The sequence below is a fragment of the Ooceraea biroi genome, chromosome 5 (assembly GCF_003672135.1).
Source record: "Ooceraea biroi isolate clonal line C1 chromosome 5, Obir_v5.4, whole genome shotgun sequence".
NCBI classification, from domain to species: Eukaryota; Metazoa; Arthropoda; class Insecta; order Hymenoptera; family Formicidae; genus Ooceraea; species Ooceraea biroi.
This window is the reverse complement of record NC_039510.1, coordinates 943,993-970,386: the sequence shown is the minus strand read 5'-3', so window position 1 is coordinate 970,386 and position 26,394 is coordinate 943,993. Positions and strand designations below refer to the sequence as shown.

Below are 26,394 nucleotides of genomic sequence, written 5' to 3'. Positions count from 1 at the left end.
AGCGGAATATCGAAAAATACGAAGGATATATTTTCCGCGAGACACGGCATTTACAACCGGATTCATTAACACCGCCATAAATCGATACGTAATTAGACGCTTTCTTTAGAGTATTAGTTACACGTTAATTTACATTTGCCGATCCCGCCGTAAGCATTAATTTATTCCACTCCAGGTAGCACGAATAGTGCTAGTAGCTTGAGAAATTTCAAACTTCATAAACACGCGCATAACTCGTTGCACGTTCATACGTACGCCATTTATTCCGATTATACATGCAACTTTTTGCTGAAGAATCTAACAAAAGTATCGGAGAATTTTCACGATCGCGTAGCGAGAGGTTGGCCGATAGCGCCTTCACGTTCGCGTGAAATTTACGCGAGATGCATCTAAGGCCTGAATTTATGCGTCCGGTCGTCATCGTGTGCTCTCTTTTAAAACGTCGCAGTGTCCAAGGACGCACGCCCGTTAAAGTTCCCCGTGTATAAATCCTAAATCAGCGATCCCCCGGCCGTCCCGTAAAAGCCGCGCGACGGCACTTTACGGCGCCGCGCGTAAAGACATCGGCGTTGCAGCGTGCGCGTCTTGACGTAATTGCCCCTGCGAATTGAGACTGACTGTCGTCTTAATTGCGTATCAAAAGCCGCGTGCAACGTGCGTTTGATTTCGACACTAAATTAAAACGCGCGACGGCTGGCATCGCCGAGAAGCGAGTGACGCGGCGAGGTTGCGACGCGCGCAATTTCGCGCGTGATTATACGCTTTCTTTCTGAGTCCGAGTTGAGTCCGAACCTGTTTCGATTATTGGTACTTCATTGTCGGCGTCATATAGCTCTTCGATGCGCTTACCAGCGAACCAACGTGGACGTCCTTATTTCCATAGGCGTGTGCGCGATCTCTCATGCCGCGCTTTAACGAGCGCGCATACGGACGTACTAAATATACATGATGAAGACAGGTCGATGCGAATAGGCAGGGGATTTTATATCGGTCTATGGAGTCGTTAACGACGGAGGAAGTTGCGGTCGTTACCGCGGAAATAAGCTGGAAATTAATCGCGCAAATAAATTCATTACTTCTGCTTGAACACGTTGATCGGCTGACTTAGGAGAAAATTGTCCTCGGGAAATCTGCGATTTATGACCGCATTAGTTACAGCATGCGGATTAACGACTCTCGAATTTTTACGTGCGATATCATTACTGATTAATAATCGATAATCGATAAAACTGATTTATTTTTCAGACGAGCGTCGTTGATGTCACCGCGACAGTTGATGCGAAGTTCCAACATGACTCAAAAGTGGCAGCGCCGAGAGATATCCAACTTCGAGTATCTGATGTTCCTGAACACAATCGCCGGTGAGTGCGTGCTCAAATCGAACACACACATGCACACATAATGGATAATGATCCGAAATTGAGATGATCCGGTAGCTGACCTCGCGATGTTGCTTCGATCGGAGGAAGATCGTGAAAGCAGCGAGGAAATACCGGGTTTTTTATGGGCGCACACGGGCGGATGGAGTCTGTCGCGGCGCATTAGGGATGTTCTCAATCAGCCTCGTGTTCCGTTAGCTACCCTATGCGAGTAATCCCGACCTCATGGGCCCCGGTAATCCTCTCCCGGGGGACTCACCAACGCCGCCCCCGGTCGCTTCGCCGATGCAGGCGAGATGTAGGCGCGCGTCTTTGTTTCTCTTCGGTTTAATATCCGCACCCTCGCGCTCATCGGAGCAAATCACGAAACTCGAGACGCCGCCCGGCTCTTCGCGTACGCTTTTTAATGGGACAGTTCGGGGGGCACCCTTTGACGAGTGGACCAACAGCCACCAAATGCTTGGAATCACCCCCTTGTCGAAGAGTGCCTTCTTCGGACAACGCTTGTCCGAGATATTTAACGCTCGCGGACGAGGCGAGGCGAGTTCTGCTTTTATGATCGCGCGCGTGATAGGCTGATTTATCTTTAATTTCACGGAAGAGCGGATGCGACGCGCACACCATTTGTCTTGCCGTGTTGCGCGTCTTGCGCGCGGCGAGTTTTGCGGGAGGAGGAACAAACGTATCATCGAGCGATTCTCTCCGCGAGGCTCATCGACTCCCTTCGTCGGGAATGATCGATCTCTCGGCGAGCATCTCTCCCCAGGCGATGTAGCTTGGATAATAATCGCCGGCGCGCACGCACGGGGTGGTGTTCCGGTCGTCGCGGCGGCGGCGGCGTCGGCGTCATTAACCGATCGCGCTATCGACCACGATTCTCGTAAACGAGAGTCAATTCACGGAGTGGCCACCGCCCACTCTGAGTTATATCGCCGACCTGGGATTTATGCGCGCCCACGCACGCGTTTGGTCGGTGCTTAATGACGGCGATGAGCACGGACGCGTAATTATTCGCATTTCGGCGTACTGTGCCGCGCGATGCCCGGGGGTGGCCGCGCCGCGTATTTACGAGGGTTATATATTAATTGCTCGAATAAATAGCCGTGGGTACCGCGAAACGGCCACAACCACACGGTCGAGAGCGGCCCAAACCGCCGGCGGAGAAACGGGTAAGACAGAGAGAAAGAGAGAACGAGAGAGAGATAAAGGGAATCACCACGAAAACGAACCGGTCCCGCCCGGCCGGCCGCGCCGAAGCCGCGCCGCGCCGCGCCATGCCGGGCCCGCGCTCCCTCATACGATCAGTCGCGGGGTTTATTTGCTCTCGTGCGCGCATCGGTTTATTAAAAATTAATGACAGCGAATCCGATGTAAATACGATAGCCCGCACCGGCGGCGAGCAAGCCGCGCGTGTGTACAGGGTGGATCGCGAAGAGTGATCGCGAGGACCGGAGACGGATCTGCGAAGATCGTCAAATATCACCGCTCGCCTCGTCTGAGAACCCAGCGGCGTGTCCTTCATCGCAAAAACTATGAAAAATGGATGGTTGCTGGAGGAAAACGCATGCAAGCGACACCCCGTTTTGAGCTGGGACATCCGAAAAAATATCCTGCTCCGAAAATATTTGTCTTGAAGTAGCCGAGCGTTATTCGTCTTTCGTGAGTCCAAAAAGTTCTCAAACAAACAGAGAGCAAAGTCCGATTTTACTACTTTGCTCCCTCGCGCGAATGCGGATGCAACGGTTCGCAAGAAATGGTGGAACATGCGGTCCTATGATAATCAGAAACAAGAAATGGCATTTATGGCAGTGAATGTGAAAAAACGTTGCGTTAAGAAATCACACCGAAGGCTGCGTCCGCGCACCGATTCTTCGAGGAGTACCCTGTATAGCACACACAGCTGCCGACATCCCCCGCAGCACGTTGATTGCGATGCATTCTGATCTTAACTCTCCCCGATATAATTCCTGCGAGCGCGTCCCGGGGATACGACGATATTTTAAATCCGTTGATACTCACTTTGTAATCGCATCTCGTGCGGATCAATTTTTTGCGCTTAACAAAAAGCAATTATATATATCAGAAATGCCACTCAAGGATTTATTAAACGTGCTCAGCAAACGAGGAGGTCTGAGATGTGTAACGCAGAACGCGGGATAACGTGCAACCAGCAGAGTATCGATGTGTGATTGTACCTCTCCGTATTCCCCTGTCGCATTTATTTCCCGGAGAGACGCACGCAGCTGTTTCGAGCACACCGAGGACCTTTCTTACCCAGGTAGTCGGCAACGGGTCGTCGTCTTCGTTTCCGATCGTATCTAGGTTGGCCGGTCCTGGTCCGGGGGTGAATTATTGAGCTGAGGACGCAGCGACAGCGCGCGATAAAACGGTCGGCTAAAATGTCATTCGTATATATCGTGCAAAAGTAATAACCGTAATTGCGGCGCGCGGACACGGGTTTACCTGAACCGGCGTAAATTCGGCTACCTAATTCCACCACGATACTCGCTCGGCGGGGTAAACCTCGCGGTAAATCGCGCGTCGTATTACACAAATCTCGCGAAACCGGATCCAAGGTACTTCTGCGCGCGGATCTGCTCCCCCTTTCAGAGTGATCGAAGAGGGCTCCGATGGACCAGTGAGAATTACTCACGCGTCGCCCTTCCAGTCTCCCCCGAGCTGCTGCAGCGACCGTATGTTCCATGAGTTATCTTGGTCCCGGCCTTAAATCCTTTCGGAATATCGCTCGAATTTCTTTCGGGCGAAGGCACGGCGAGGAGGAGGCGAGAGTGAGCTCTGCTAAATCCAAGGGCAACGCGGACCAGAGCGGGACCAGAGGAGGACGCGTGTGTCGCGGGCATTCCGCTGTCGGGGCGCGTTCCACGAGCGCTCACTCACGCCGACGCTACCATTAATAATCACTTTGATGCATAACGCGGTCTCGCTATTATTTACGCCCGGCCGTCGCTCGTGCGGCCCCCACGATTTACGGTCGTATTGTAACGACGGCGGGAGCTGTGCAACGCGGCACGACTGTGCCGTTGTAGCGGCGGTCTTTTTCTCCTGTGGGAATTAAGTATCCGGAGAGCCGTCTACGAGGAGACGGACGCTGCGCAGCAGTTCTCGTGTTCTCCAAGTCGCCGGTTGTTTGCGCCGCTGTAATCGGCGGTGACGAATGGCTGATGCGTGCGCTGATAACTGGAAATGCTTAATAATGAAAAGATCTAGGCGCGAGGATAAAACGTGAAACTCCGCATCTTTTAAAAAAAAAAATAAAAATCGCGCTGCATCTTCTGTCGTACTTTGCATCCTTATTTTTGTTTTTTAATGACGCTCCATCATCGAGAATCAGCGCCAGTCGATTGCTCCGGCTTGCTCGACCGTGCCATAGAAAAGAATATTTCGCGTGCGGATCAACGGGGCAACAGAAGAAAAGAAAACGAGGGGGATTCTGGTAGCACACGTGTATTCGTCATGAGGGCGCCGAGTGACAAACTCGCTGACGTGCTTTAATTAGCGACAGGGAAAGAGATTAGAACTCAACCATGGGACCGCGTTGCCGTCACTAATGCATTTCGGGATGGGATTCCTGCGTGGCGCGGGGGGACCGGTGGCGGGTGCGAGTGAGACCTCTGGGAGTGACAATTTCAGGAGCGATTAGCCGTCACGCTCTGAGTTATGCGCTTACTAAACGGCGCGCCGCGCCCCATTGAGCCACACGGCGCGTTTTTCGTAAAAATAGAATCGTGCGGCGCGGGCGCGGGCGCGAGCTCTCGCGGCCGCTTTCATCGCCCTTAGTTAACAGCGGGGGTGTGAGATGAAGAGGAGTGACCGTAAGGCTGAGAAAGTGAGGGGGAAAAGGAAAGAGAGAGAAAGGCGCAGGGTCAGGCGAAGGGAGAAACAAAGTCGACCGGCGATTATCCGCATTAAAAGCCGAAAGTGCAATGTCTATGCTATCCCGTTGTCTATTCCTGTCTGTGTGTGCGAAGAATTTAATTTAGGCACACTTACGTCCTTCCTCAACTTCCTTGTTTTTTTTCTCTCTTTTTTTTGTTGGGTTTGGAAGCGATGATTTAGATCATATGAGGAGAAAAAGTGCATGTGACGCGACAGCTTCGTTAAAATACTCTTGCTTTACCGTTTGCGTAGATCGTGATAACACCAGAGCCAGCACGAGTCGAACATACAAGTGAAAGCCACGTTGCTTGCAGAACGAATAAATTAATTAATTTATATCCTTTCAGGTCGCACGTATAACGACTTGAACCAGTATCCCGTGTTTCCCTGGGTGCTGACGAACTACGAGACCAAGGAACTTGACCTGAGTCTACCGAGCAATTATCGTGATTTATCGAAGGTACAAGTCTCATAATTTATTGTTGGTAGTAGGAGAAATAGAGGAGGCGGTCAGCCAATTTACACATCTTACGTTGCAGAAGTGTGAAAATTGGCAGAAAATGTGGCAGAAAATTGCCGTTCTCGTTATACACACTTGTGAGAAATTTTCACGCGAGAGTTAGTAAACCGACTTTCTCAACTAATGAATGATTTTACGTGTATTATGCAGCCGATTGGCGCGTTGAATCCGAACAGAAGGGCTTACTTCGAGGAGCGGTTCCAGAGCTGGGAACACGACACCATACCGCCTTTCCATTATGGCACGCATTATTCTACGGCAGCCTTCGTCTTGAATTGGATGATCCGCGTGGTAAGTATCTTATATCTTATCATTATAATGTCTTATTATTCCGAGGATATTTTATTATTCAGCGTCCTCGGCTATTTATACCTATTATCCATGTGCATACATTTTCCTAACAATCACTACATCAACTCGATGAATAGAACAATTAACCGTATTCATTTGCGACGAAGGGCGCGCTCGTTTAAGCAATGTATTAATTAGCCTTTGGCCTGTCAGTTGCTTTTTGCGAACGTTAAATTACACGCGACACGCGCAGCTGAGTCTCTTTGTGCGCATAATGGCCGTATAATTAGCTACCGATCGCTGATTTTTTGTCTCTCCACTTACGGAGCGTGTCCAGTCCGCACCATAAATTTCAGCGACACTTTTAGTACCGCGCGCACGCTAATTTGGGGGCGTCGGAACGCCCTCGTGCCAACGACGCCCGCCTTCCCGTTAAACATACGCGTTTGTTTCTGCTGCTGCTGCATTTCCTTGTTCGCTCGAAATTCCGACTTTAACTGGAAAACGTCTTCATCCGTCTTTGTCCCGACCGGAAGCGCGATACAATCGCGCAAAGATTCCATTCCGCTATACCGACACGTGAATCTAATTATCGTATTTGCACGTCGTTCGACCTCGTTTACGTCAGGTTGCCGATCAATTTCTACGATTGCGTCATAGTTGGAGTGATTTAGCACCGGCCTTAAACCAAATGCAGTTTGCAACGAGATACTTGAAGCACTTGAAGCATTAAATGCGAGGCACTCGAGCGCAAATAACGGTGTAACGCGTCTAATTGTTTATTCTATAGCGCGCGCTATAGTTGCCAGGGTAAAATATTACGCCGTAAATAATTTATTGCTTCGCACAACTGTCGTAACTTTGCCGCATGCCTTCGCCGCTGCGTCCGCCGCTGAGACGCGTTTACGATCAGGTTACAGCGTCATCCCGGGGTCTTTCACCGTGGAAAGCAACGGTTTTAGAGATACGATACATGGCATACTTGAAAGTCTCTGTGCCCGATGAGAGCCGAGAAAAATCGGGCACGAGTTTACGTTCGCGATACAAGGCGAGACAATGTTGCGTGTGGCCTCTTTCTTGTCAGCTCGCTCGTCAACCGAACGGATGACTGACCGGGAACGAGAAGGGCTCCTCGTCGCACAAAAGGACCGCCTGTAAAGTGCCTCTAAGTGGCGGTCTGGAGTCGCGTAGGGCGGCTCTCTTCCGCACGCCTCTTTCTCTCTCGTTTTCATGTGGGAAATCCCTCCTTCATCCTCTCTCTCTCATTGACATCTTCTTCTACGCGCTGTTGCCGTCATTGCTGCTGTTACATTTTTAGGAAAGAGAAATAGAAAGGGAGAGAGAAAGAGAAATCTCGACGAAAACTGTTCATGTTTCAAAATGTAAATGAATTTTGTACTTGCAGGAACCCATGACGACCATGTTCCTGGCGTTGCAAGGAGGCAAATTCGATCACCCCAACCGGCTGTTCTCGTCTATCGCGCTCTCGTGGAAAAACTGCCAGCGCGATACATCCGACGTCAAGGTTCGTTACATTTCATTAATCATGGAATTTACATTTCGAGCCACACTTCGCTGATTCGCCACACTTGGCTACATCTCGCACTGTTATTATTTATTTTATCATTATCGTTTATCATTTAATACGCTAGAGAATTCGACAGAGTTCATCAAAACCCGTCCCTTCTCGTTAACAGGAGCTGATTCCGGAATTCTTCTTCCTACCGGAAATGCTGGTAAATAGCAATCGTTACCGTTTGGGCAGACAGGAGGACGGCAGCGCGGTCGGTGATGTTGAATTGCCACCTTGGGCTTCGTCTCCCGAAGAGTTTATACGTATAAATCGTATGGTATGTTCTATATGCATTACTTTTTCTCTCGCGTACGTTCCTTAATATTTGAAATAAATATCACAACTTAATATGAAATTAAGAAAAACAAAACTCAAGTAGCATTTTTTTGCAACGTGTCTGTCATTAAATTATAATATTATTTCTTCAGGCACTTGAGTCCGAGTTCGTGTCTTGTCAATTACACCAATGGATCGATCTGATATTTGGTTATAAGCAGAAAGGTGAGCTTTGTCTTAAATTAACTATGATAATTTATTGTAAAAGCGCTCGCGAATTTCAGGATTCTTAAAACTGAACGAGATAGGTGTTCTGTACATATAAATCCACTGCATTTCGTAATTTAATTTAATTTTCATTTTTTTTAAATTTAATTTTACGTAGGATAACAATATCGACGTCATAATCGCGCGGTCGCTGTTAGGTTCGCGCTTAATACATTAAAATACGTGAATTGAGTCAATTTTACGTTCGCACAATCCGGCAGGCGCCGCATATCGTGGATACCCATAAGCCCAAGGTTGCGCCCTGGGTGTTGGGACAGAGGCAGTCGAGTCAAATTAGATTTCCACCGATGGTAATTGTCGGTGGCGCCTCTATATCCGGCGCTTCCCCGAAGATGCAGCCTCCGACGCGGAGAGGGACGCGAGGGGGAAAGGTGCTGGCATCCGAGGGCGCGCGTATGGAAGGAATTAGTTTTTAGTTAGCTTCCTCTCCCTCTCTCGGGGCCCTGTCCCGACCAATTAGGCACGTGTGCCGGGTGCGACAATGCGTCCCACCCGTAATACGCAACACGTTTACGTTAAGAGCAGCCGGTAGCAGCACGAAAAGCAAGCGGAGTCCACCGGAAATACCGGTATCGCGACGGGATCGTTCTCCAAGTCGCTTTCGAGGAACGCGTCGTCGCGCGAAACAAATTGCGAGATTGTAAGAAAGCGTAAAAAACAAAAAAAAAACGCGTTCGCACGACCATATATTCTGATCGCTTTGCTGGTCGCTTTCAGGCCCGGAAGCCGTGCGTGCAACCAATGTTTTCTACTATCTAACGTACGAGGGTAACGCCGAGCTGGACACAATCACCGACCCCATGATAAGGGAGGCGATCGAGAACCAGATCAGGAATTTCGGGCAGACGCCGTCGCAGCTGTTGATGGAGCCGCATCCGCCGAGGAGCTCGGCGATGCACTTGGTGAGAGATTATGCCAATACTTACGCATACACGTATATTAGTAACTTTTGTGCGGTTTAAAAAAACGAACAGATGACTCCGCTCTTCCAGTCGCCGATGATGTTCTCGAGCATCCCCGACGACGTGTGCATGACCATCAAGTTCCCGTCTAACTCACCGATCTGTCACATTTCGGCTAACACCTACCCGCAACTGCCACTGCCATCGATCGTCACGGTCACCACCGGCCAGCAGTTCGCTGTCAATCGATGGAATACCAATTACGCGGGTAAGGCAATTTCCGGTACGGAATTCCCGGAATTTCAGCCGACGAATTTGCTCTATTTTTATCGTTTTTTTTCGCAGCCTCGGTGCAATCTCCGAGTTACGCGGATACACCTCAGGCGCAGGCTGCCAATCAGCCATTGTCCATGGATCCCGTTCTCTGTGAGTAGAATCGAATAATGCTCCACGCGAGATCTACAATGGAACGATGATCCCTGACAGAGCTGATGATATTATTATCACGTGTATTTCCAGCCCAAGCGGCGAACAGCTCGAACCCGACGCTGCAACGCCGGCACCTGGGCGACAACTTTAGTCAGAAGCTGAAGATACGTAGCAACTGCTTCGTCACCACCGTCGACAGCCGATTCCTGGTGGCGTGTGGATTTTGGGACAACAGTTTTCGCGTCTTCTCAACGGAGACAGGTGAGAAGATTTCTCATTATGACAGGAATCTTAACTAGCAATTGTTAAGTTCAATGATTACACAATGGACTTGCGTGACGAGCGAGAGAAACGTATGTTCGCAGCGAAAATCGTGCAGATAGTCTTCGGTCATTACGGAGTGGTCACTTGCCTGTCGCGCAGCGAGTGTAACATCACCTCCGACTGTTACATCGCCTCCGGGAGCGCGGACTGCACCGTCCTCCTCTGGCACTGGAACGCCAGGACGCAGACCATCGTCGGCGAGGGTGAGGCGCCGGCGCCGCGCGCCACCCTCACGGGCCACGAACAACCCGTCACGGCCGTCGTCATATCCGCCGAATTGGGCCTGGTTGTCTCCGGGTCGCATTGTATGTGTTATATAATATTTTTGCAGAAAATGCTTTGAAAAATTTGAGTTTGAGAAAGCTTCGCTATATTTTTGGATCGCTCGTGGTCTCGAATTATTTTTGAATTTCGAAGTATTTTCGTGACATTATTTTGACATAATTGTTTGCTTTTCCAGTCGGTCCAGTACTTGTCCACACTACCTTCGGTGACCTTCTACGATCTCTCGAGCCGCCGAACGGTTTCTCATCGCCCGAGAACATTGCCATGTCGCGCGAGGGTGTCATCGTGGTGAATTACGAGCGCGGTCACATAGCGGCGTTCACCATCAACGGAAAACGCCTTCGCCACGAGTCTCACAATGATAACTTACAAGTAACTCTCGTTCTCCCCCGCTTCTCCTGATAATTCGCGATGATCACGTGATAAAATGCCACTATTTCGTTTCCAGTGCCTGCTGCTGAGCAGAGACGGCGAGTACTTGATGACAGGAGGTGACAAGGGTATCGTAGAGGTCTGGCGGACCTTCAACCTCGCTCTGCTCTACGCGTTTCCCGCATGCGAGAGCAGTGTACGCTCCCTCGCGCTCACTCATGATCAAAAGTGAGTAAAATCATCATTCTGAGATGAAATATTTAATCTAATAATAAGTATATAATAAATTCTGTTAATAAATAATTCTATTAATAAAAATATATAAAATTCCCATTCCATTTACGCTGCATTTTCAGGTTTCTCCTCGCTGGTTTGGCGAACGGGTCCATCGTGATATTCCACATTGATTTCAACAGATGGCATCACGAGTTCCAGCAGCGTTACTGAAATTACGATTTCCTCTTCGCCTAAGGGAGCACGGCGCACCTCGCGAGATGTCGCAGCAGGCTCTTGCGTGTTTAGCTCTTCGGATAGCACGACGGCTTGAAAATTGTCCCAAGTCTCACGTTCAAATGTCTCGTTCGTTCGATCTCTCTCAGCTCTCGCGGATCAGAAATCCGCGTGTTACTCGCGCGATGTTTGTACGGAGACCGACGGTTTCCCGTCGGAGCTATCTTTAGACTCGCCGCGATTCACGACGGGCGAATTGTGGAGAAGAAAAGGGAGGAAATGGAATAGCGAGGGGAGAAGGAGGGAGGATAGAAGATTCTATCGATCGTGCGTCAGGTGCAGCGGACGACAACGAAATAAGCGTGACGGCACTCGTCCGGACGGCGACATCCGGAACATCCGCGAGCGTTTCGGCGTTCAGCAATAAAGACTCTCCCTCGTGCGACTGCGCGCAAGTTGCTTCCGTAAAGAGAGCTAAAAAAATAGATCGAGTAGAGGGTGAAGGGAGATGCGGAGGAGATGCGAAGAGGGCGAGGCGCAATCACACAGAGGTGCGATCGGGGCGCGCGTTCCGCGTAATCGTCGCGGTGAAGCGTGATCGTCGTCGCGCGTAAAGAAAAAAAATCGCGGCGCGGCGATTGCGCGCGTGCCGCTCGCGAAACGCTCTCTCTCTCTAGTCAATTAACGAGCAGACTCGGATTCACACCTACGCTCGCGAATGTTCGCGCGCGAGGCGAATGATCGCGCGATTTCTCCCCGGCGCTGCATCATCGGGGAGCGTATAAATTCGTCGACGCGGAGGAGAGAAAGAATGAAAGGGGGAGGAAAGGGGGGAGGTAACCGCGTCGACGACTCGGTTGGAGCTGAACATACTACTATTATTTTTATGCCTGAAGCTGCGCGTGGATTTGGCCACGCGGCACTTTTAGCGTTAATGTCCAATGTATATATATATATGTGTATATATATATACACACATATATATATATATATATACGGATAATTCCTCACGTTATACACGTATCATACACACACGTATACATACACGCGCGTTCTTTATCCCGTATACATATATTAGGAAGCAGAGGAGCAAGCGAGAAAGAGGCGTGTATTATCGCGAGAGGGTATTACATCGTATTCTTCCTATCAGATGTGTATTCAATGTCGCTCACGTCGGACTTTTTGGCCAAGCACCTTGTACGTTCAGTTCGGACTACACGCACGCGAGACTATACGCACCGCGTATACACACACACACACACATATATATACATATATATATATATATATATATATATATATATAATAATGCCGCGACTCTGGTGAATACCCGCAGATCGGCGGGGATGCCACCGATCAGCATCCACCGGATCGCTCTGTCAGGCTCACCCGCCCATACCCGCCCCACCACCCCCTGCTACTACACTTTCTACGCCCTGATGTTCGCGTCCTTCGGAAGAGATCCTAATTTTTATCAAAGCCGTCCAGCTTAACTTTCGCGAGGATATTTCTTGGTATTTTCGCACGCGATGTATGTTAATCAGCAAAAGCGAGTTATTTAGGCTAAAGTGACACTGCGCATCCCGAGCTCATCCTTAAACATTCCGTGATACCTGTCGAGGATCGTACGTGCGTGTGTGAGTCGTGCGTCACCGGTGATCCCTAGGGTGATTTCTCGTGTCACGACGACGACTACAGAACCGTAGAGTATACGAGAGAGAAAGAGATGAGAGAAAGGAAGCGTGTGAGTGCGAGAGAATGGAGAACGCATACACTTTGACATGCAACGACAACGATGGGGGAGGGGGGAGGACGATGCTTGATCGCGCACTTGTAAGCGCACTTCAGAGAGAAATGCCAAGCCGACTTGCACTCGTGCATCATCGTCATCATCATTATTGTAGAACACACGATAGCCGTCTCGTAGAGTGTTACCGCTAGGTACTGTCGTTATATTCTGGATCCCGTTTTCACGCAAAATACGGGAACTACGCACTGTGCATAGGTATAGCCTTCAGTTATTCGTACGTATTCTCGATATAGCGTCGTATTCTCGTCGTCAGTCTTGGTTGATCTTGCGCGACGAGCGATTACTTGTCTCGAGGGAATCATCAGCGTTCCGTTGTAGCTCACGCTTGATAGCTCAGCTCCGCGCCGTATAATACGGATACACATTTCCGAAATTGTCGCGGAACATAGTAGTCGGAGAATTTTTCTGCGGGACAACGGCGAGAGATGCGAGGGTAAGGAGGGAGAGGGTTGAAAGAGAGGGAAGGAAGAGAGCGAGTGTCCTTCATGGATCGCAGTTGATCGTCGTGGTAACTCGAGCGTGCGCGATTCCACGACCATTACATGCGACTCGTGATACGGCTGAATCGTCATTCGCTTCGCTGTGACGCGAACGGACGACGAGTCTTCGATTCTATTGTAGTTGAGCGCGTCGTTGGTTGCCGAAGCAGTCTAAAGGGAAATTCTACGCGGTGTAGAATTTTCTATCTAGAGAGCGGCAGCTTTGACAGATCTTGAAGAGTGGCCAAATCCCGAACAACGAGATCGAGAGATCGACGTATCCGTAGCTGCCGATACGCCGATGTTCTAGTCAAGGGCAATCACCGTGTGGAATCACGAGTCGCGCAAAAAGGAGTCATCTGCGATCCTCAGCAGCATTTCTTAGGTATCGATATATTTAAGGGCTAATCGCCGTACTGTCTACGTGTAGGTGTATAAAAAGTAACGCGCATCTAGAACGCCACTGTTTTAGCGGATCGATCACTTCGGGCTTGCGAGGTCAACGGTAGCGAGGTCCCGGCCACCGATCCCCGATCGGCGCCGACTCGCGGCCGATCGTCGGTAATATCGTACAATTCTTAATAAGCGTCTAGAAGGCGGGGAGATTGTTACGTGTGTTAATAAAAACGGCGTTTGATCGCTGCGCTTCGTTATGGGCGTGCTTCTGCATGATCGTTTGTACCGTTTTGTTCGCACAGGTGTGAACGGATGAGCGAGTGAGCGGTGGAGGGAGAATAGAGAGTCAGGGAGGAGGAATACGGGAGGGGTTCGAGAGGGTTGTGTCTGGATGCTTTCAATGCGATGTATCGCCGACGCGGAAACGCACTCGACGCGCGTACTCGACTAGGCGCGCATCGCTATTGTGGCTATTTTATTTTGCGGTGAGAGAATGAGAGAGAGAAAGTGAGGGAGAAAGAGGAAGGAAAAAAGAGATAGCGATTAACGTTAAATCAGAATGGGCGAACAGGAGCGAGGAAAGAGGGACACGACACATTCCATCCGCATTTCCTGCTTTTTGCCGATTCGCGAGCGCATGTGGCCCTAATACAACCGGTCGGGACCACTCGTCGAACCTACAAAGAACGAGAATCAAATTGGCTTCCTGTTTGCGAGCGTGGGAAGTAGGGTCGAATGAAAACGAACTGTCCGAAGTTATTTTCGAGGGGAAACGTTTTCGTGTTCGCGAATCATATACGTTCGACGTGCGTTCTCGCGCGACAGAATGCCAGCATTTTCGGCGTCCGAAACTACGCGAAGGCAGCGTAACGGGTGAGAATGCATCGGGGTGACGAAGAAGTCTTACGTACTTAAGAAGAGTTTTTATATTTGTTTATAGATGTGTGAGAATGTGCTGCACTCTTTAAGCAAAGTTGTTAGTGGATTCCCTCCATATTGCTAATACACACGAAGGAAGTTAAAACTCAGATCGATTTCTGTCCGTACTCGAAGAAGAAGAAGAGAAGAAGGAGAAGAAGAAGGAGAAGAAAAGGCATTCGGTACATAAAATTGAAAAGAAAAAAAATAATGATATCGCTACTATTTTAAATAACGCTAAGTACAATGCTACGAAGAGTTCGCCTATATTATTAGTAACAATTACGGTTTTATTGTCACCATTATTATTGATATTCTTATTACATTATACAACTGTGGCTAACGCATTAACGTACTTAATATTATAACAAGGGGGGGCTGCCTACGCGGGAGCATTATAGATTTGTATATTCGTCGGATAAGGCCCTTAATGTTTGTGTGTCAGGTAATAATTTTACTTAACCCACAATCGCGATCAATCGATGGGGGAGGCGAGAATGTGAAAAAAAACGCGCATAAAGGAACCGCGCGCAAACTTCCGCTTCCGGTTCCGCATGTCGCGAACGCTGCCCGTAGAGGAAGAAGTACTTACGTATAGATTATTAATTCGACGCCGATGCTAATCTAACGTTCGTGAGCGCGATCGCGGCCAGGAGAGACGCGAGAGACCGCACCGCGTGACACTCAAGCGCTTACTCGTATTAGGCTCGTATTATCCACCTAAAAAACCTCTGATTTAAGTGTGTCGAAGGTAATTCGCGGAGTGAAAGAAAATGCGGGCAAAGAGACACCGTCACCGTCATAAATCGGCTCAAGCCGCGCGGAAGCTCAAGGGGGCTGCGCGGTTATATAGCCCGGTTCTCCGCGAGCGCGAGAGAAGGAAGAGTGCAACCGAATCGAATGCGAGCTTTCGTCACGATCACGCACGATCAGTTTTTTACATCGCACATACGAAAGTCAATATATACCGTAGCGCCGTTCGAAGCTGGAGAGCGGGCCACGATCGCGCGTGTGGATCACACGCTTGGTTTCACCGCATTCAGCGTCGCGCGCGTGTCCCAACGCGTGCGAAGTTTTCTGAGCGTCGGGAACCCGTTTTTTACATCGAATCGGTAATGCAGTCCGACTTCCGCCGCGCGATCGTGGTCGAGCTCTCGACGATCTACGGGACGATTTACGTCATCGCGCGATCACGTCCTCGTATCGCGGTCGAGCCGCAGTACCGATACATGCGGACAGCCGTCCCGAGATCAAAGACACGTGCCGATCGATCGATCGATCGGTGAATGGAGGAGTAGCGTTAGAGGCTTAACTAGGCCTAATCGCTTTTGCCGCGGCAACGTTACCAGTCCAGCGATGCTTCGGTGATCGGCTCGATCGGCGAACGCGGAAGTGACGTGGAAGCCATCGAAGGAGTCTCGGGCACTCGTCTCGCATGGATCTCCGGCGAAGCCAAATCGCAACTCGCGTTGATCACCGTCGACGAGACCGGAATACAGAAAGACGTGCGTCGTCGACGGTGCGGAAGCGCGTAACAGATTAATTCCCGCCACTTTTTTGAGGAGTACTACTATAAGTAGAGGAGTACTTAAGTCGTTGCTACATTACCAGTATAAGCTCTATCGCTTATTTTATACTTAGAGGTATTGTAATGTTTCGATTTAGAGGTAACATAATGGGAAAGTTGTATCTTAGCGTAAGGTAGAATAATCTGTAAAGATAAGTAGTCGAATAAATGAAAAGTACATTTGATGTTGCAGATGGTCCCTTTTCTTTTCTACCTCCGACTAATACACTCGGCTTGTCAATTGGATGGTTCAATATTAAAATATGCAAACAGGGGTGTAGGAGGGGGAAGTTAAATCGGAGGAGCGGGGAAATTAAAAAGGCGACTGCGTTCTTGTTATTTCGATTTATTGATGATTCATTCACGATCATATAACAGGGAGCATTGTGTGTGCTCAAATATACAATATAGATATTATATACTCGTTAGAAAAGTATACACATTGTTCATACCGATATTATTGTTACTCGCTCACAAATCGACTACATGCGAATACGATCGCTTTCATAATTAGAGTAGATTTTAAACAAAGCGCCCTTACCGTTCGCACAAACAATTGTAATGCGTTACTGACATTTACTGACATAATTATCAATGCACATTCATTTTATTCATTTCGCACGTACTTTATCTGTTTCGCCTCATTCGTAGAGATATACATGAGGGAGATATGTATTTATATATATTTTATAAATCTACATGCAATTCAATACCCTCACGTTTTTTATCGTCCGTGTCTTGCAACTCGTAGATCGCTAATGATGCGGAAGAAATACTGAAAGAAAATAGAACAAAAATTTATCATTCATTTTTAATTGAGACACGTACGAATTAAATAGAGAACTCGCAAGTTTCACGTCTGGACAAGTCGACGGATCCCTCAAGCTTGTTTAAATCACTACTCTCAGTATGGAGCGACTGTTTCCACGTTTCACTAGGTGAAGTTGAGAGAAAGCTTAGTCCCGTGATAAGAACGGTTCCCACTTGTACGAAAAATACAGCATCTGTGTCCCTCCTGTTTGCGCGGACATTGCTGGGAATAATGGGCTAGATGAAAAATTCTCGGGGATCTAGAAAGATGTCTCTTACGTTTTACAGGCAGGCATACAGTTGAAATCGTGTATTGACTCGAGATAGTTAGCAGAATTATACTCTAGGTTCACTATGGCGCGCAGACTGAAATTTCTATGTTTAAGCATGCGATTAGAACGTGCTATCGTCGTTATCGTGCTACTGCTACTACGTTGTTACTCATTGTTGGCACACTTTACGCTAGTCAGTGTATGCCATTTGTAATATATCACCAGTATTCGGTATTATTTTTTGCGATTACTTATACTTGCGTAACAACTTGCTACGTTTTGTAGATTACGTATACTTTTTGTGGCATAATTTACATGTATCATATTCTCATGCCTTCACGCGACTCACAACAACGGTTTCGAGGAACTCAAATCCAGACGTTCGAATTCAGAAGGAAAGAATCAATTACTTCCGTAATTCAGCAGATAAAGAATAACGAAAAACGCATAAGATGAAATTTTCTCTCACACCTTACAAAATCGCCGCGGATTTATCAAAGCTACGATTTTTTAAATATTCCATTTTCCAGAAACATCAATTCTTGATACTCGCGTATTCGAAATCTTTTCCCGTACGATCGAATCAGCGTCCTTAAGAATATATCGATGAGATACAATTCACACACTGATCTGTACTCGTCAGAAACATTCGCGGTCCAATCAAGCGCAAAAAGAATAAAGAACGGAGCATAAATCGTTAAAAATGGTTATCTATTCTAATTATAATCTTTACGTGCTTCTTTTCCAGAATTATATTATCCTCGTCGAGGATTATATTCTTAAATTTACGCACATGCATGTAAATAATCCAGTAAATTATAAAGAGGATTGTGCACCGTTCATCCCTTTTTCACCCCTACGATATTTTTATAATTCCATCACGCTTCTAGATGTATATTATTACTTATTATCAAGTTCACAATCGGATAGTGTCAGTCGCGAACGTACATGCCACGTAGCAGCTACTGGTGCACACATGATTTTTGAATCACGTTATACGCGTGTCGCTTGTACGTACGCATACGCATGCGTGTATATATGTGTATGTATGTTTGTCTGTGTTTATGTATGTAAATTGGTACATATGTGTTCCAGAAAGTACATTATCACAAACAGTGCCCGCGTAGCGTCGGGCGCGATTATATGTCTAAACACGTATCACGTTAATAGAACAGTTGCGCGCAGAAATGTGGGTGATAGCGAGCGTGAAACAATAAATGGCGCGTAGATCCAGCGCGCGTTCGCTAAATTCGGTGCTATATCTTATAGAGGGTTCTATCGACTAGAATCATCGATCAATTAATCGATTAATCAATTGTACTCTGCCGCCGAGATCTGCTGGGATGCGCGATCCTCGTCGCTCGAATCTGCCTGTACGTTCTCCACTTCAGACACGTAAGTGTCGCAGATATAAGGCCTTTGTCAAACACATGTGCCTCACGCTCACGCGTTCGTCTGCTATAAAAACTTACCTATCTGATCACGCGCGTTTAATCTACGAGACATTCAAGCTACACCGTCATGCTCAACATCACGAAGGAGTCGGAGGTTTACGTAGGGGAATGATGCGTGTCTGAGGGTGGCACGCGCGGGACCAGCCCGCCGCGCGATAGGACAAAGCGAACGCAAAACTATCTCTCGTCTCTCTGTACGATTGCCACGATCGTCAATCGTCGAAATTGAGCAACATGTGTACGCGATGATCTCTCGCAAGCGACCGGTTTCACGTCGGATGTCATGTCGAATCGTTCAGTCGTGTCATGTCATGATGCGGCTGCCGCTCATACGATGAAACTCACAAAGTGCAGAATTCACCTCTCGGGCCCCGATTTGAAGACAAGAGGTTGTACTTAAGTCAGTTAAGCGACGTACATTAAATACGACAGAAGGAGACGACGTCCAAGCCAGCGTCTGACAATGCCTGCGAGTTTCTGCAGTTTTTATCTTCGACATCTCGCCTTCATCTGCAACGCAACGCTTTGTTAGACAAAGTAAATTAAATAAGGGTGATTTCCGTCGTCTCATCGCGTGGAAACTTCCGTTGGATTGTCGAGAGATCAGCCAAATAATTGCGTAAGTGACTTTACCTGCTGTTCAAGCAGCTCAGGCTCACCGGAAGCGGCTCCGAATCCACTGCCGGAATATGGCCGGACACGGTTTCCATCAGCGGGTACCATTGCGCCACCGGTTTCCTGGGGTTGTCCAGCATCTCCAGCCAGTGGTCCCGGCCGATCCCAATGAAGCTCGAGCCGATTGCCGTGCATCCCATCAGCTCATTCGATCCAATTCTAATTGGAGTTTTAATCAGATCAGTAATGAGACCGATTCATTTCCTTCTTACTTGCAGATAAATTAAATGCCTCGAATTTCCACTCACCTGTCGTAATCGATTACTTTCACTATGAGACTGACGTCCTCGATGTTGTTCGCAGGAACATCAAAGACCAACGCCTCATTGTAGACAGGGTATAGAGTGTTCTTTTTCACCGTAGTCTTCTTCTTCTTTATTCGCTTACCCTGGCACAGCAGGTAAACTTTCACGTACGGATCTGATGGAGAAACGAGGCAAATACAGTTAACTTTCCGTATTTTCCTTCCACTCTCACAGAGAATGGGTTTTAAGTGTATGCACAAGTTTTAGTTATTTTTTGCGCATTTTTGCTTTTTAGCTTTGCATGATATATGCAATACAATCTAAGTACCAAAATATTTGCCCTCAATTTTTGCGATTTTCTGCCATCTCTTACAAATTTCGAATTCCTTTGCGGAAAAGGTTTTTCGTATCTCATTTTGAAAGTATAATATTATTAAGTTAAAAAGTACTGCATCAATTAGAATAAATGGTAATTCGAATCCGTTAATAATCCATTTTACAGACTGCAATGCTCACTTTTTAAAAAAGCGAGAATTTCTTTGAAGTTTAAATAATAATACCATAGCATTGAAAAAAAAGACTACACCTTTTGCAAACACCTAATAATAATCGCATTATTAGCTCTCTCGTGAGATTAAATCTCAGCACTAATATCACAAGAGGAGAATAATATCTGGTCCACTTTACCCACCCGATTTGCCCGTTATATCCATCGCTTTAAGATTCCTGGCTTTGACCACGGTTAACGTTAGCCGACCAGCTGTCGGCAGATAGCACAGCGATAACATCAACTCTCCTAGATCCACTTTCTCCTGCGAAATGAGATATCAGAAAGTCAAAGTTACAGTCACATCCTTCTGACTGTATAATTGACCGTTGGTCTCACAGAAAAGCGCAAATTACCTGTAACGCGCAGAGAATGTCCATCGTGTATTCGATCTCTTGCTCGAGATCGGTGCACTCCAAGAGGCCTTTAAGCACCACTTGTCCAATGAGATCGTGACGTGAGAACCGGTCAAAATCGTAAACCGAGAATTGCAGGTAACGCTCCCTTAGTTCCTCGTATGACACGCTGCCACAATAAATTATAAATAAATTTTTCCATTGTTTCGATTTCTCCATCAAATTCTTTTTCGTAATATCATTTGGATAACAGAGCGATAAGAAAGTTTTAAAAGTACATCCGATAATCGTGCAGCATCGTAAACCGCTTACCTAAAGATGAATGTCTCGTTGAATATTGGATTTAGGTTCTTTCGATGCACTTTCGTCTGGAATTTCTTCTTTCTGTCCGGCAACAGGTATAACTTGATGTACGGATCACTGCTGCCCGTCACATCCTTTATCGGCAACTCGCGTGCTTCCAGAACCTGAGTGCATCGGAAAGCGTTATGAACCGATGAGATCAACCGAAGAAATGAAGTAACGTAAAACTAATGTTACGTTTTACGTGGAAACGGGGATTGGAATAATATCAAATGTTATTTTTATCGTGCACAGTTAAAGTTGCAGGCAGCGGCGAAGGAAGAAACAGTTAATTAAAAGTATTACACAAACACGAGTATTGCGTAATCATCACGAGCAAGCATTTTTCGCAGGTAAATATGCGCGACTGTTTTGAGAAACAGTGTCATAGTTTTTATTTAAAAAACAAAAAATATTTGCGCGTGTGTCACGCGGCGAATGCAGCCTTGGGGAACACCGGGGTGACAGCGTCGTGTATTTAAATTGACCTGTCACGAAACGCGACCTGCTCTACATAACTGATCTTAATGGACCTGAATCCATCGCGGTACAGGAATAACTCAATGCAGCTGGCATTACCTAATCCGTGTTACGCGCTAATGTCAGTACAGTGCAGGATATGTGTCCATCACAAATGCAATATTCTGATCTTCGTTATCGTTATTCAATATCTCACTCTTGCTGAATATGATACGCACAGATACATATGCCTGTATATGTACGGAATGTATATATACATATATAATATACATTCCGTCTCAACTGTAGTGTGTTTTAAATGCCAACTCGTTAATTTGCAGATGTACTTTTAATCATTATTGTTATTCCCCGTTTTTTGATAGAATTTTGCAACGTTACGATTGTGAATTTAGTCAGTTTCATATTTCCCTCAAATATACATTTTTATTGCAATCTTTTTTCTATATCTACTGCGCTCGAGTTGAATAAATGCACAGCATACAATTCACCCATATATATTCACGTATATTGTCTGACGCGTTTGTTTTAATGTAGCAGCTCAGTTACAATAGAATCGTAAAGAGCAGAACACCACGCGATACTGACTTTGACGATGAGCCCTTCGATCTCCTTGTCGTAGCGAAGAGCGAAATGTAGTTTGCCAGCATATTCCATTTCTGTTGTACTGGAGCTTTCCGCACTCTCTTGCCTCACCAACTCCTTCTTATACAATTCCGGCTGCAAAGGTGACATAATATATGGCATCGTGCATCACACGCGAATAAAATCAGAATTTATATGTTCACAGTTGTTTGTCATCATGGAGAACGACGAGCAACATATGGGATAAGCTCGGGAGAGAATCGCTGAAGATATCTTTGCGTTATCGATGTTCGATGTTTATCATGATAAGATATCAGGCGAAGCTATACCTTGATCAGACCGAGGCTGGAATCGCTGCGATTCTCCAGGCTGCAGATGCAGAACTTGATGTTTGGCAGATCGAGTCGATGCGATAATTGGCGTTGGAAGCTCTGGTGTCGCATCGGCACGATCGGCAGAGTGGTCTGACGCAGCACCTGCGGCCAAGCATTAAGTACATCGTGACAAGCCGCGCGATTTCACCACCGCGGAATGTTTATCCGCGGTGATTCGATCTCGGCAACGGTACCTTCTTGTTCTCCTTCTGCTCCTGGACATACTCGTACTCGTGAGTGATCGGTTCCGATTGGAGATCCGGCAGGGAATGACTGATGCGGATCGCGTTCTGCTGAGCCTGATCGGTCTCGGTGTCCTCGATGTTCTCGTGCCGTGTCTTGCTCATCAGCCATCGCCAGGTGGAGGAGCAGTGGAAGCTCACCGCCGCCAGGAGAACCAGGCCGACGAGGGCCACCCCTGCCCCTATCAGAAACTGATAGGGGAAGGTCTCGCTCCATTCCTCTGTGGATCAGAAAGCTCCGTTATCATTGCGGCGTTTAATCTGAATAATTAATTACTGAAATTGCTAGGTGTAACAATATACAAATAAATATGTGTTAACAAATCTACATGATATATTGCGCGATAAAATAGTTTCTGATGCAGTTTCGTTTTTGCATCGCTCGAAAGTCCTAGAAAAAGAGACACGTTTCGTGTATGCTCCGTGGAACGCCGCGCGCTGCGTAACGTGGATCGCGCGGAACGCAGTGAAAGGATCGAACGAAATGTTTTCCCTGCGCATTCCCGTATTACCAGATACGGGTGTTACGTCGGATGCAGGTAGTGGATTACGGAGATTACATTGCGCAAGAGAGCCACTAGTCGGCATCTATTATCGTACGATTCCGAATCGCTATTCGTCAGGCTGGTGGTGATAGACCGTCGCTGACGAGAAAGCTGGTCTCTCTCGCTGGACTCGCGCAGATACGTGCAGAAGGCGATGCAAATGAGAAAGACCCTTTAAGTAAATTGCGCGTGTGAGTCTGCAGCATTGTACGCGCATCCTACGACAAAGAGAAAGGTATCCTTGATGCGGCCTGCACAAATGAAGAAAGGTACACCGACGCCTCGCGGTTGAACGAGCTTTCCGTTCTCGTTTACGTCGAGAACAATATACGTCCTGCTAACGACAGAAATATCTCCGTTTTTGCTGCAATGTGAAACAAGTCGCCGCCAGCAGTGCTATACGTGATATTTTCCTTCTCGTTGTGCTCTCCCTGCAGTATTCAAGATCAAATTGTGCTTACGAGTCAGCGAAAGAGCTCAGCTTACGCATAAATGCATAATCTCAATAGTTAGCTTACCAATCGCGATCTTCAATTTGCTCTCTGCACTTTGCTATATTTAATGATCTTCCTACAATCAATACTCTTCGAATATCAATGCTTTTAGAAGAAAGATAAAATTCCGCTTTTATTTCTGGATGATTAAAAAGAAAGTGCAGTCTTCGCGCAGCCTACAGATGGAATAACATACACATTATTACGCAGGATTGTTTTATGGGAATGATTCATCATAGGAGGATGTAACATGGAAAATATTACGCCGCGCATCACGCCACGTGGGAAGCTGTAGGTGATCGATGCACTATTGGCTTTACGGAAGCTCTCTGATTGACTGAGTTGCGCATGACTGAGTCGTGGAGTGCATCATGATGTTTCTCTTTTTATTATTTTTATTCACGTACGTACCGTAGGTATTTAAATAAAAAAATTGCACGGATAGTGCACTTCTTTATCTACGAAAACAATAAAATGGAATTGGGCAAACACAATCCTGCAGGCTTTTTCTCTACCATTTTGCAGTGCATATGAAATAGAGCCAGTCAAATAGTCAATAAAGGCCACACGAATGTGCGCTTTATTGTTATATTGTAGAAATTCCATTTGTTATTACGATAGCAGATGTCCCGTGGAGTTAACATCTGCATGAACCGCATGTAATGCACCTCGCGCATGTATTCACGACACTCGCTCGAGAATCAACATTTAGCCGCGATTTAACATATTTTTCATAAATAAAACATATTTATCGCAACGACCGTGAAATGCGCTCTTAAATTTCAACAAAAATGCAAATTCTCGATTGAATAACAGAAAAAATATATTTATATTTCATAAATATCTAATTTCGAAATTCAAAATCCTCCTCTGATCCGTATTTTTACAATAAATTTTATCGCTTGAACAAGTTGCATTTGAAAAAAATATCTTCCACATCTCCGAATTATATATTTTTCCTTTTTCCTTGGAAAACGCCGATGTGATGAACGAAAGAGGTCAAGAACGTTCTCATCGAAAACGAACATAGTCGTAAGTTAGATCGTCTGGTGCACTTTCGTGCTAGGTGTATTACTCGCATGACGAACTCGTGAAGTTGCAGCATGAGTACGATTCACGGGATACTTCTTCGTCTTCACTCATTGTCGAGTCGAGCAATGGTGTAGGTACACGGTACAGGTGATTGATGGGCTTTATTGAATTTACGGGGTTACTGCCACGTGGCTTCTAATGATTGTCCCGCAATGGTAGATAATAACGAAATTTTGTTCCTCAACATTTCAAGTGCTCTCGTTCATTACGGCACTCTCCTTGATACATAAATCTTGATAAACGAATTAGAATTTTTATGACGCTTTCAATCATACTTAAATTATACTTATACGTAGGAAAAAAGATAAATCGCGTACATTGTTACATAATATTAAAATACTATTATAATAATTCAATTTTAAAGTGTTAATCTACCAATTAATTTACCTATTTTCAGTAAAATCTGATCCGCTTTCTGTGACGTAGTTTGCCTCCCTTAGCCAAGTAATAATCAAAAGCAGACGATCCCCCGCTTCTCCAACCCTTCTTCTGTCAATCGAGTTTCCATCAGTGCAGCGCGATGCATGCACACGTCATCTCGTCAAAACGTGTCGATATATCCTTTTACATTTATTGCGCTTTTTCATCTTCTACGTGACATGCGCTCGCACGCCGCCCCTGACCCTATCTCTGCGTTTGGCACGTTCACGGGAAATAGAGGCCTCGGGATAGAATTGGCTCGCGTAGCTACGTCGAGACGCGCCTTGCAAGGCTAACACGGGATTTACATCCTTTGCTTATTTCGGTTTGCGACCTCGTCTATGATCCCGATAAAGCAAACGATGCTCCACCGCCATCGTGGATTTCTATTTCTCGTGAATTCAGCTAATTATTCTGCGAATCCGAATAATACGTCAATAACGGTGAGACGCGAGACTATATGTTCGTTATACGGCATTATAAGCGAAAATGTAATACTACATGTAATGAAACTTGTACCGAGAATATCGCATCCCAGGTATCTCGACGGATATTTGCGGCCTTGACCTGCTCCTTCTACTTGCGGCTTGTTTAGCGCTCCGGCAACCCTCCGAGTCTTTTCCCTCTTCGATGAGCTCCTTTGTCAGGAATCAACCCTCCCCATAGAAATGTATTAATTCTGGAATTTTATGCGGTCCGTGAATATCATCGTTTCTGCAACGTAGGTATATTCGCGTCAGATTCGCATCAGTAATCCGACCGTCCGTTCCTCAATTATTTATCCACCACAGTCGCTTGCTACATTGAGCGATCTAAATATAATCTTCGAATGTGGAATCGTGTAATAGTACTAGCAGTCAGGTTTGTGATTTTAATGCGCTAGAATGAGACATGAGAAATGCTAGCTAATAGAAAGAAAGTCGATACATATGAAGCAATGTAGAAAATGACGTGTGACATTACAGAGCTATATATATGTAAATCAAATTTTAGTCGAGTTCTATGACTCGCAGATCGTCTGTTGCTCAGAATGAGTCACGGTTTTATTTCTGCCTAAATTGTCTCGTAGACGGCCAGCATTTTTCATGTTGCTCGTAATTTTAGTCCACGCGGACAGCTTTCCTCGGGAGGAATTGCTGCAAAACTGAAAACACATGTGCGTCTGCATTTCAGGCCGGTATCGGAAGATTGACAATCTCTGTGTAATTCTCAGATGCAGCTCACCGTGGCATATCCATTAGCTCCATTACCAGTAATCGCATCTGTAACGTTTGACTTGGCACATCGCATGCCTTTGATCAGTATCCG

General features: G+C 46.6%; 2 protein-coding genes across 7 annotated transcripts in view; one reads left to right on the top strand and one right to left on the bottom strand.

The window, feature by feature from the left end:
- LOC105279301 (neurobeachin) overlaps window positions 1-16,345 on the top strand; it is a 181,837-nt gene extending 165,492 nt beyond the window's left edge. For 4 of the 5 annotated variants that reach the window (XM_026969861.1, XM_026969860.1, XM_026969857.1 and 1 more), the window contains exons 40-53: window positions 1,246-1,361; window positions 5,624-5,736; window positions 5,947-6,087; window positions 7,493-7,612; window positions 7,785-7,937; window positions 8,089-8,161; window positions 8,942-9,126; window positions 9,217-9,394; window positions 9,472-9,552; window positions 9,646-9,816; window positions 9,921-10,184; window positions 10,340-10,536; window positions 10,613-10,764; window positions 10,893-16,345. In XM_026969861.1, coding sequence (XP_026825662.1) covers window positions 1,246-1,361; window positions 5,624-5,736; window positions 5,947-6,087; window positions 7,493-7,612; window positions 7,785-7,937; window positions 8,089-8,161; window positions 8,942-9,126; window positions 9,217-9,394; window positions 9,472-9,552; window positions 9,646-9,816; window positions 9,921-10,184; window positions 10,340-10,536; window positions 10,613-10,764; window positions 10,893-10,983 — 2,035 coding nt within the window. In that variant the 3' untranslated portion in view covers window positions 10,984-16,345. Of the gene's footprint in view, window positions 1-1,245; window positions 1,362-5,623; window positions 5,737-5,946; window positions 6,088-7,492; window positions 7,613-7,784; window positions 7,938-8,088; window positions 8,162-8,941; window positions 9,127-9,198; window positions 9,395-9,471; window positions 9,553-9,645; window positions 9,817-9,920; window positions 10,185-10,339; window positions 10,537-10,612; window positions 10,765-10,892 lie in introns of all 5 variants that reach the window. The other variant, XM_026969856.1, reaches the window with a different exon arrangement.
- A 144-nt stretch (window positions 16,346-16,489) lies between these two features.
- The window catches only part of LOC105279304 (synaptotagmin-10), a 29,621-nt gene continuing 19,716 nt past the window's right edge, over window positions 16,490-26,394 (bottom strand). Inside the window, exons 3-11 of one of the 2 annotated variants that reach the window (XM_011338973.3) lie at window positions 22,488-22,756; window positions 22,249-22,395; window positions 21,923-22,054; window positions 20,828-20,982; window positions 20,516-20,684; window positions 20,304-20,424; window positions 19,616-19,787; window positions 19,326-19,526; window positions 16,490-19,202 (exon numbers count right to left, since the gene is read on the bottom strand). In XM_011338973.3, coding sequence (XP_011337275.1) covers window positions 19,199-19,202; window positions 19,326-19,526; window positions 19,616-19,787; window positions 20,304-20,424; window positions 20,516-20,684; window positions 20,828-20,982; window positions 21,923-22,054; window positions 22,249-22,395; window positions 22,488-22,756 — 1,370 coding nt within the window. In that variant the 3' untranslated portion in view covers window positions 16,490-19,198. Of the gene's footprint in view, window positions 19,203-19,321; window positions 19,527-19,615; window positions 19,788-20,303; window positions 20,425-20,515; window positions 20,685-20,827; window positions 20,983-21,922; window positions 22,055-22,248; window positions 22,396-22,487; window positions 22,757-26,394 lie in introns of those variants that run through there. The other variant, XM_026969864.1, reaches the window with a different exon arrangement.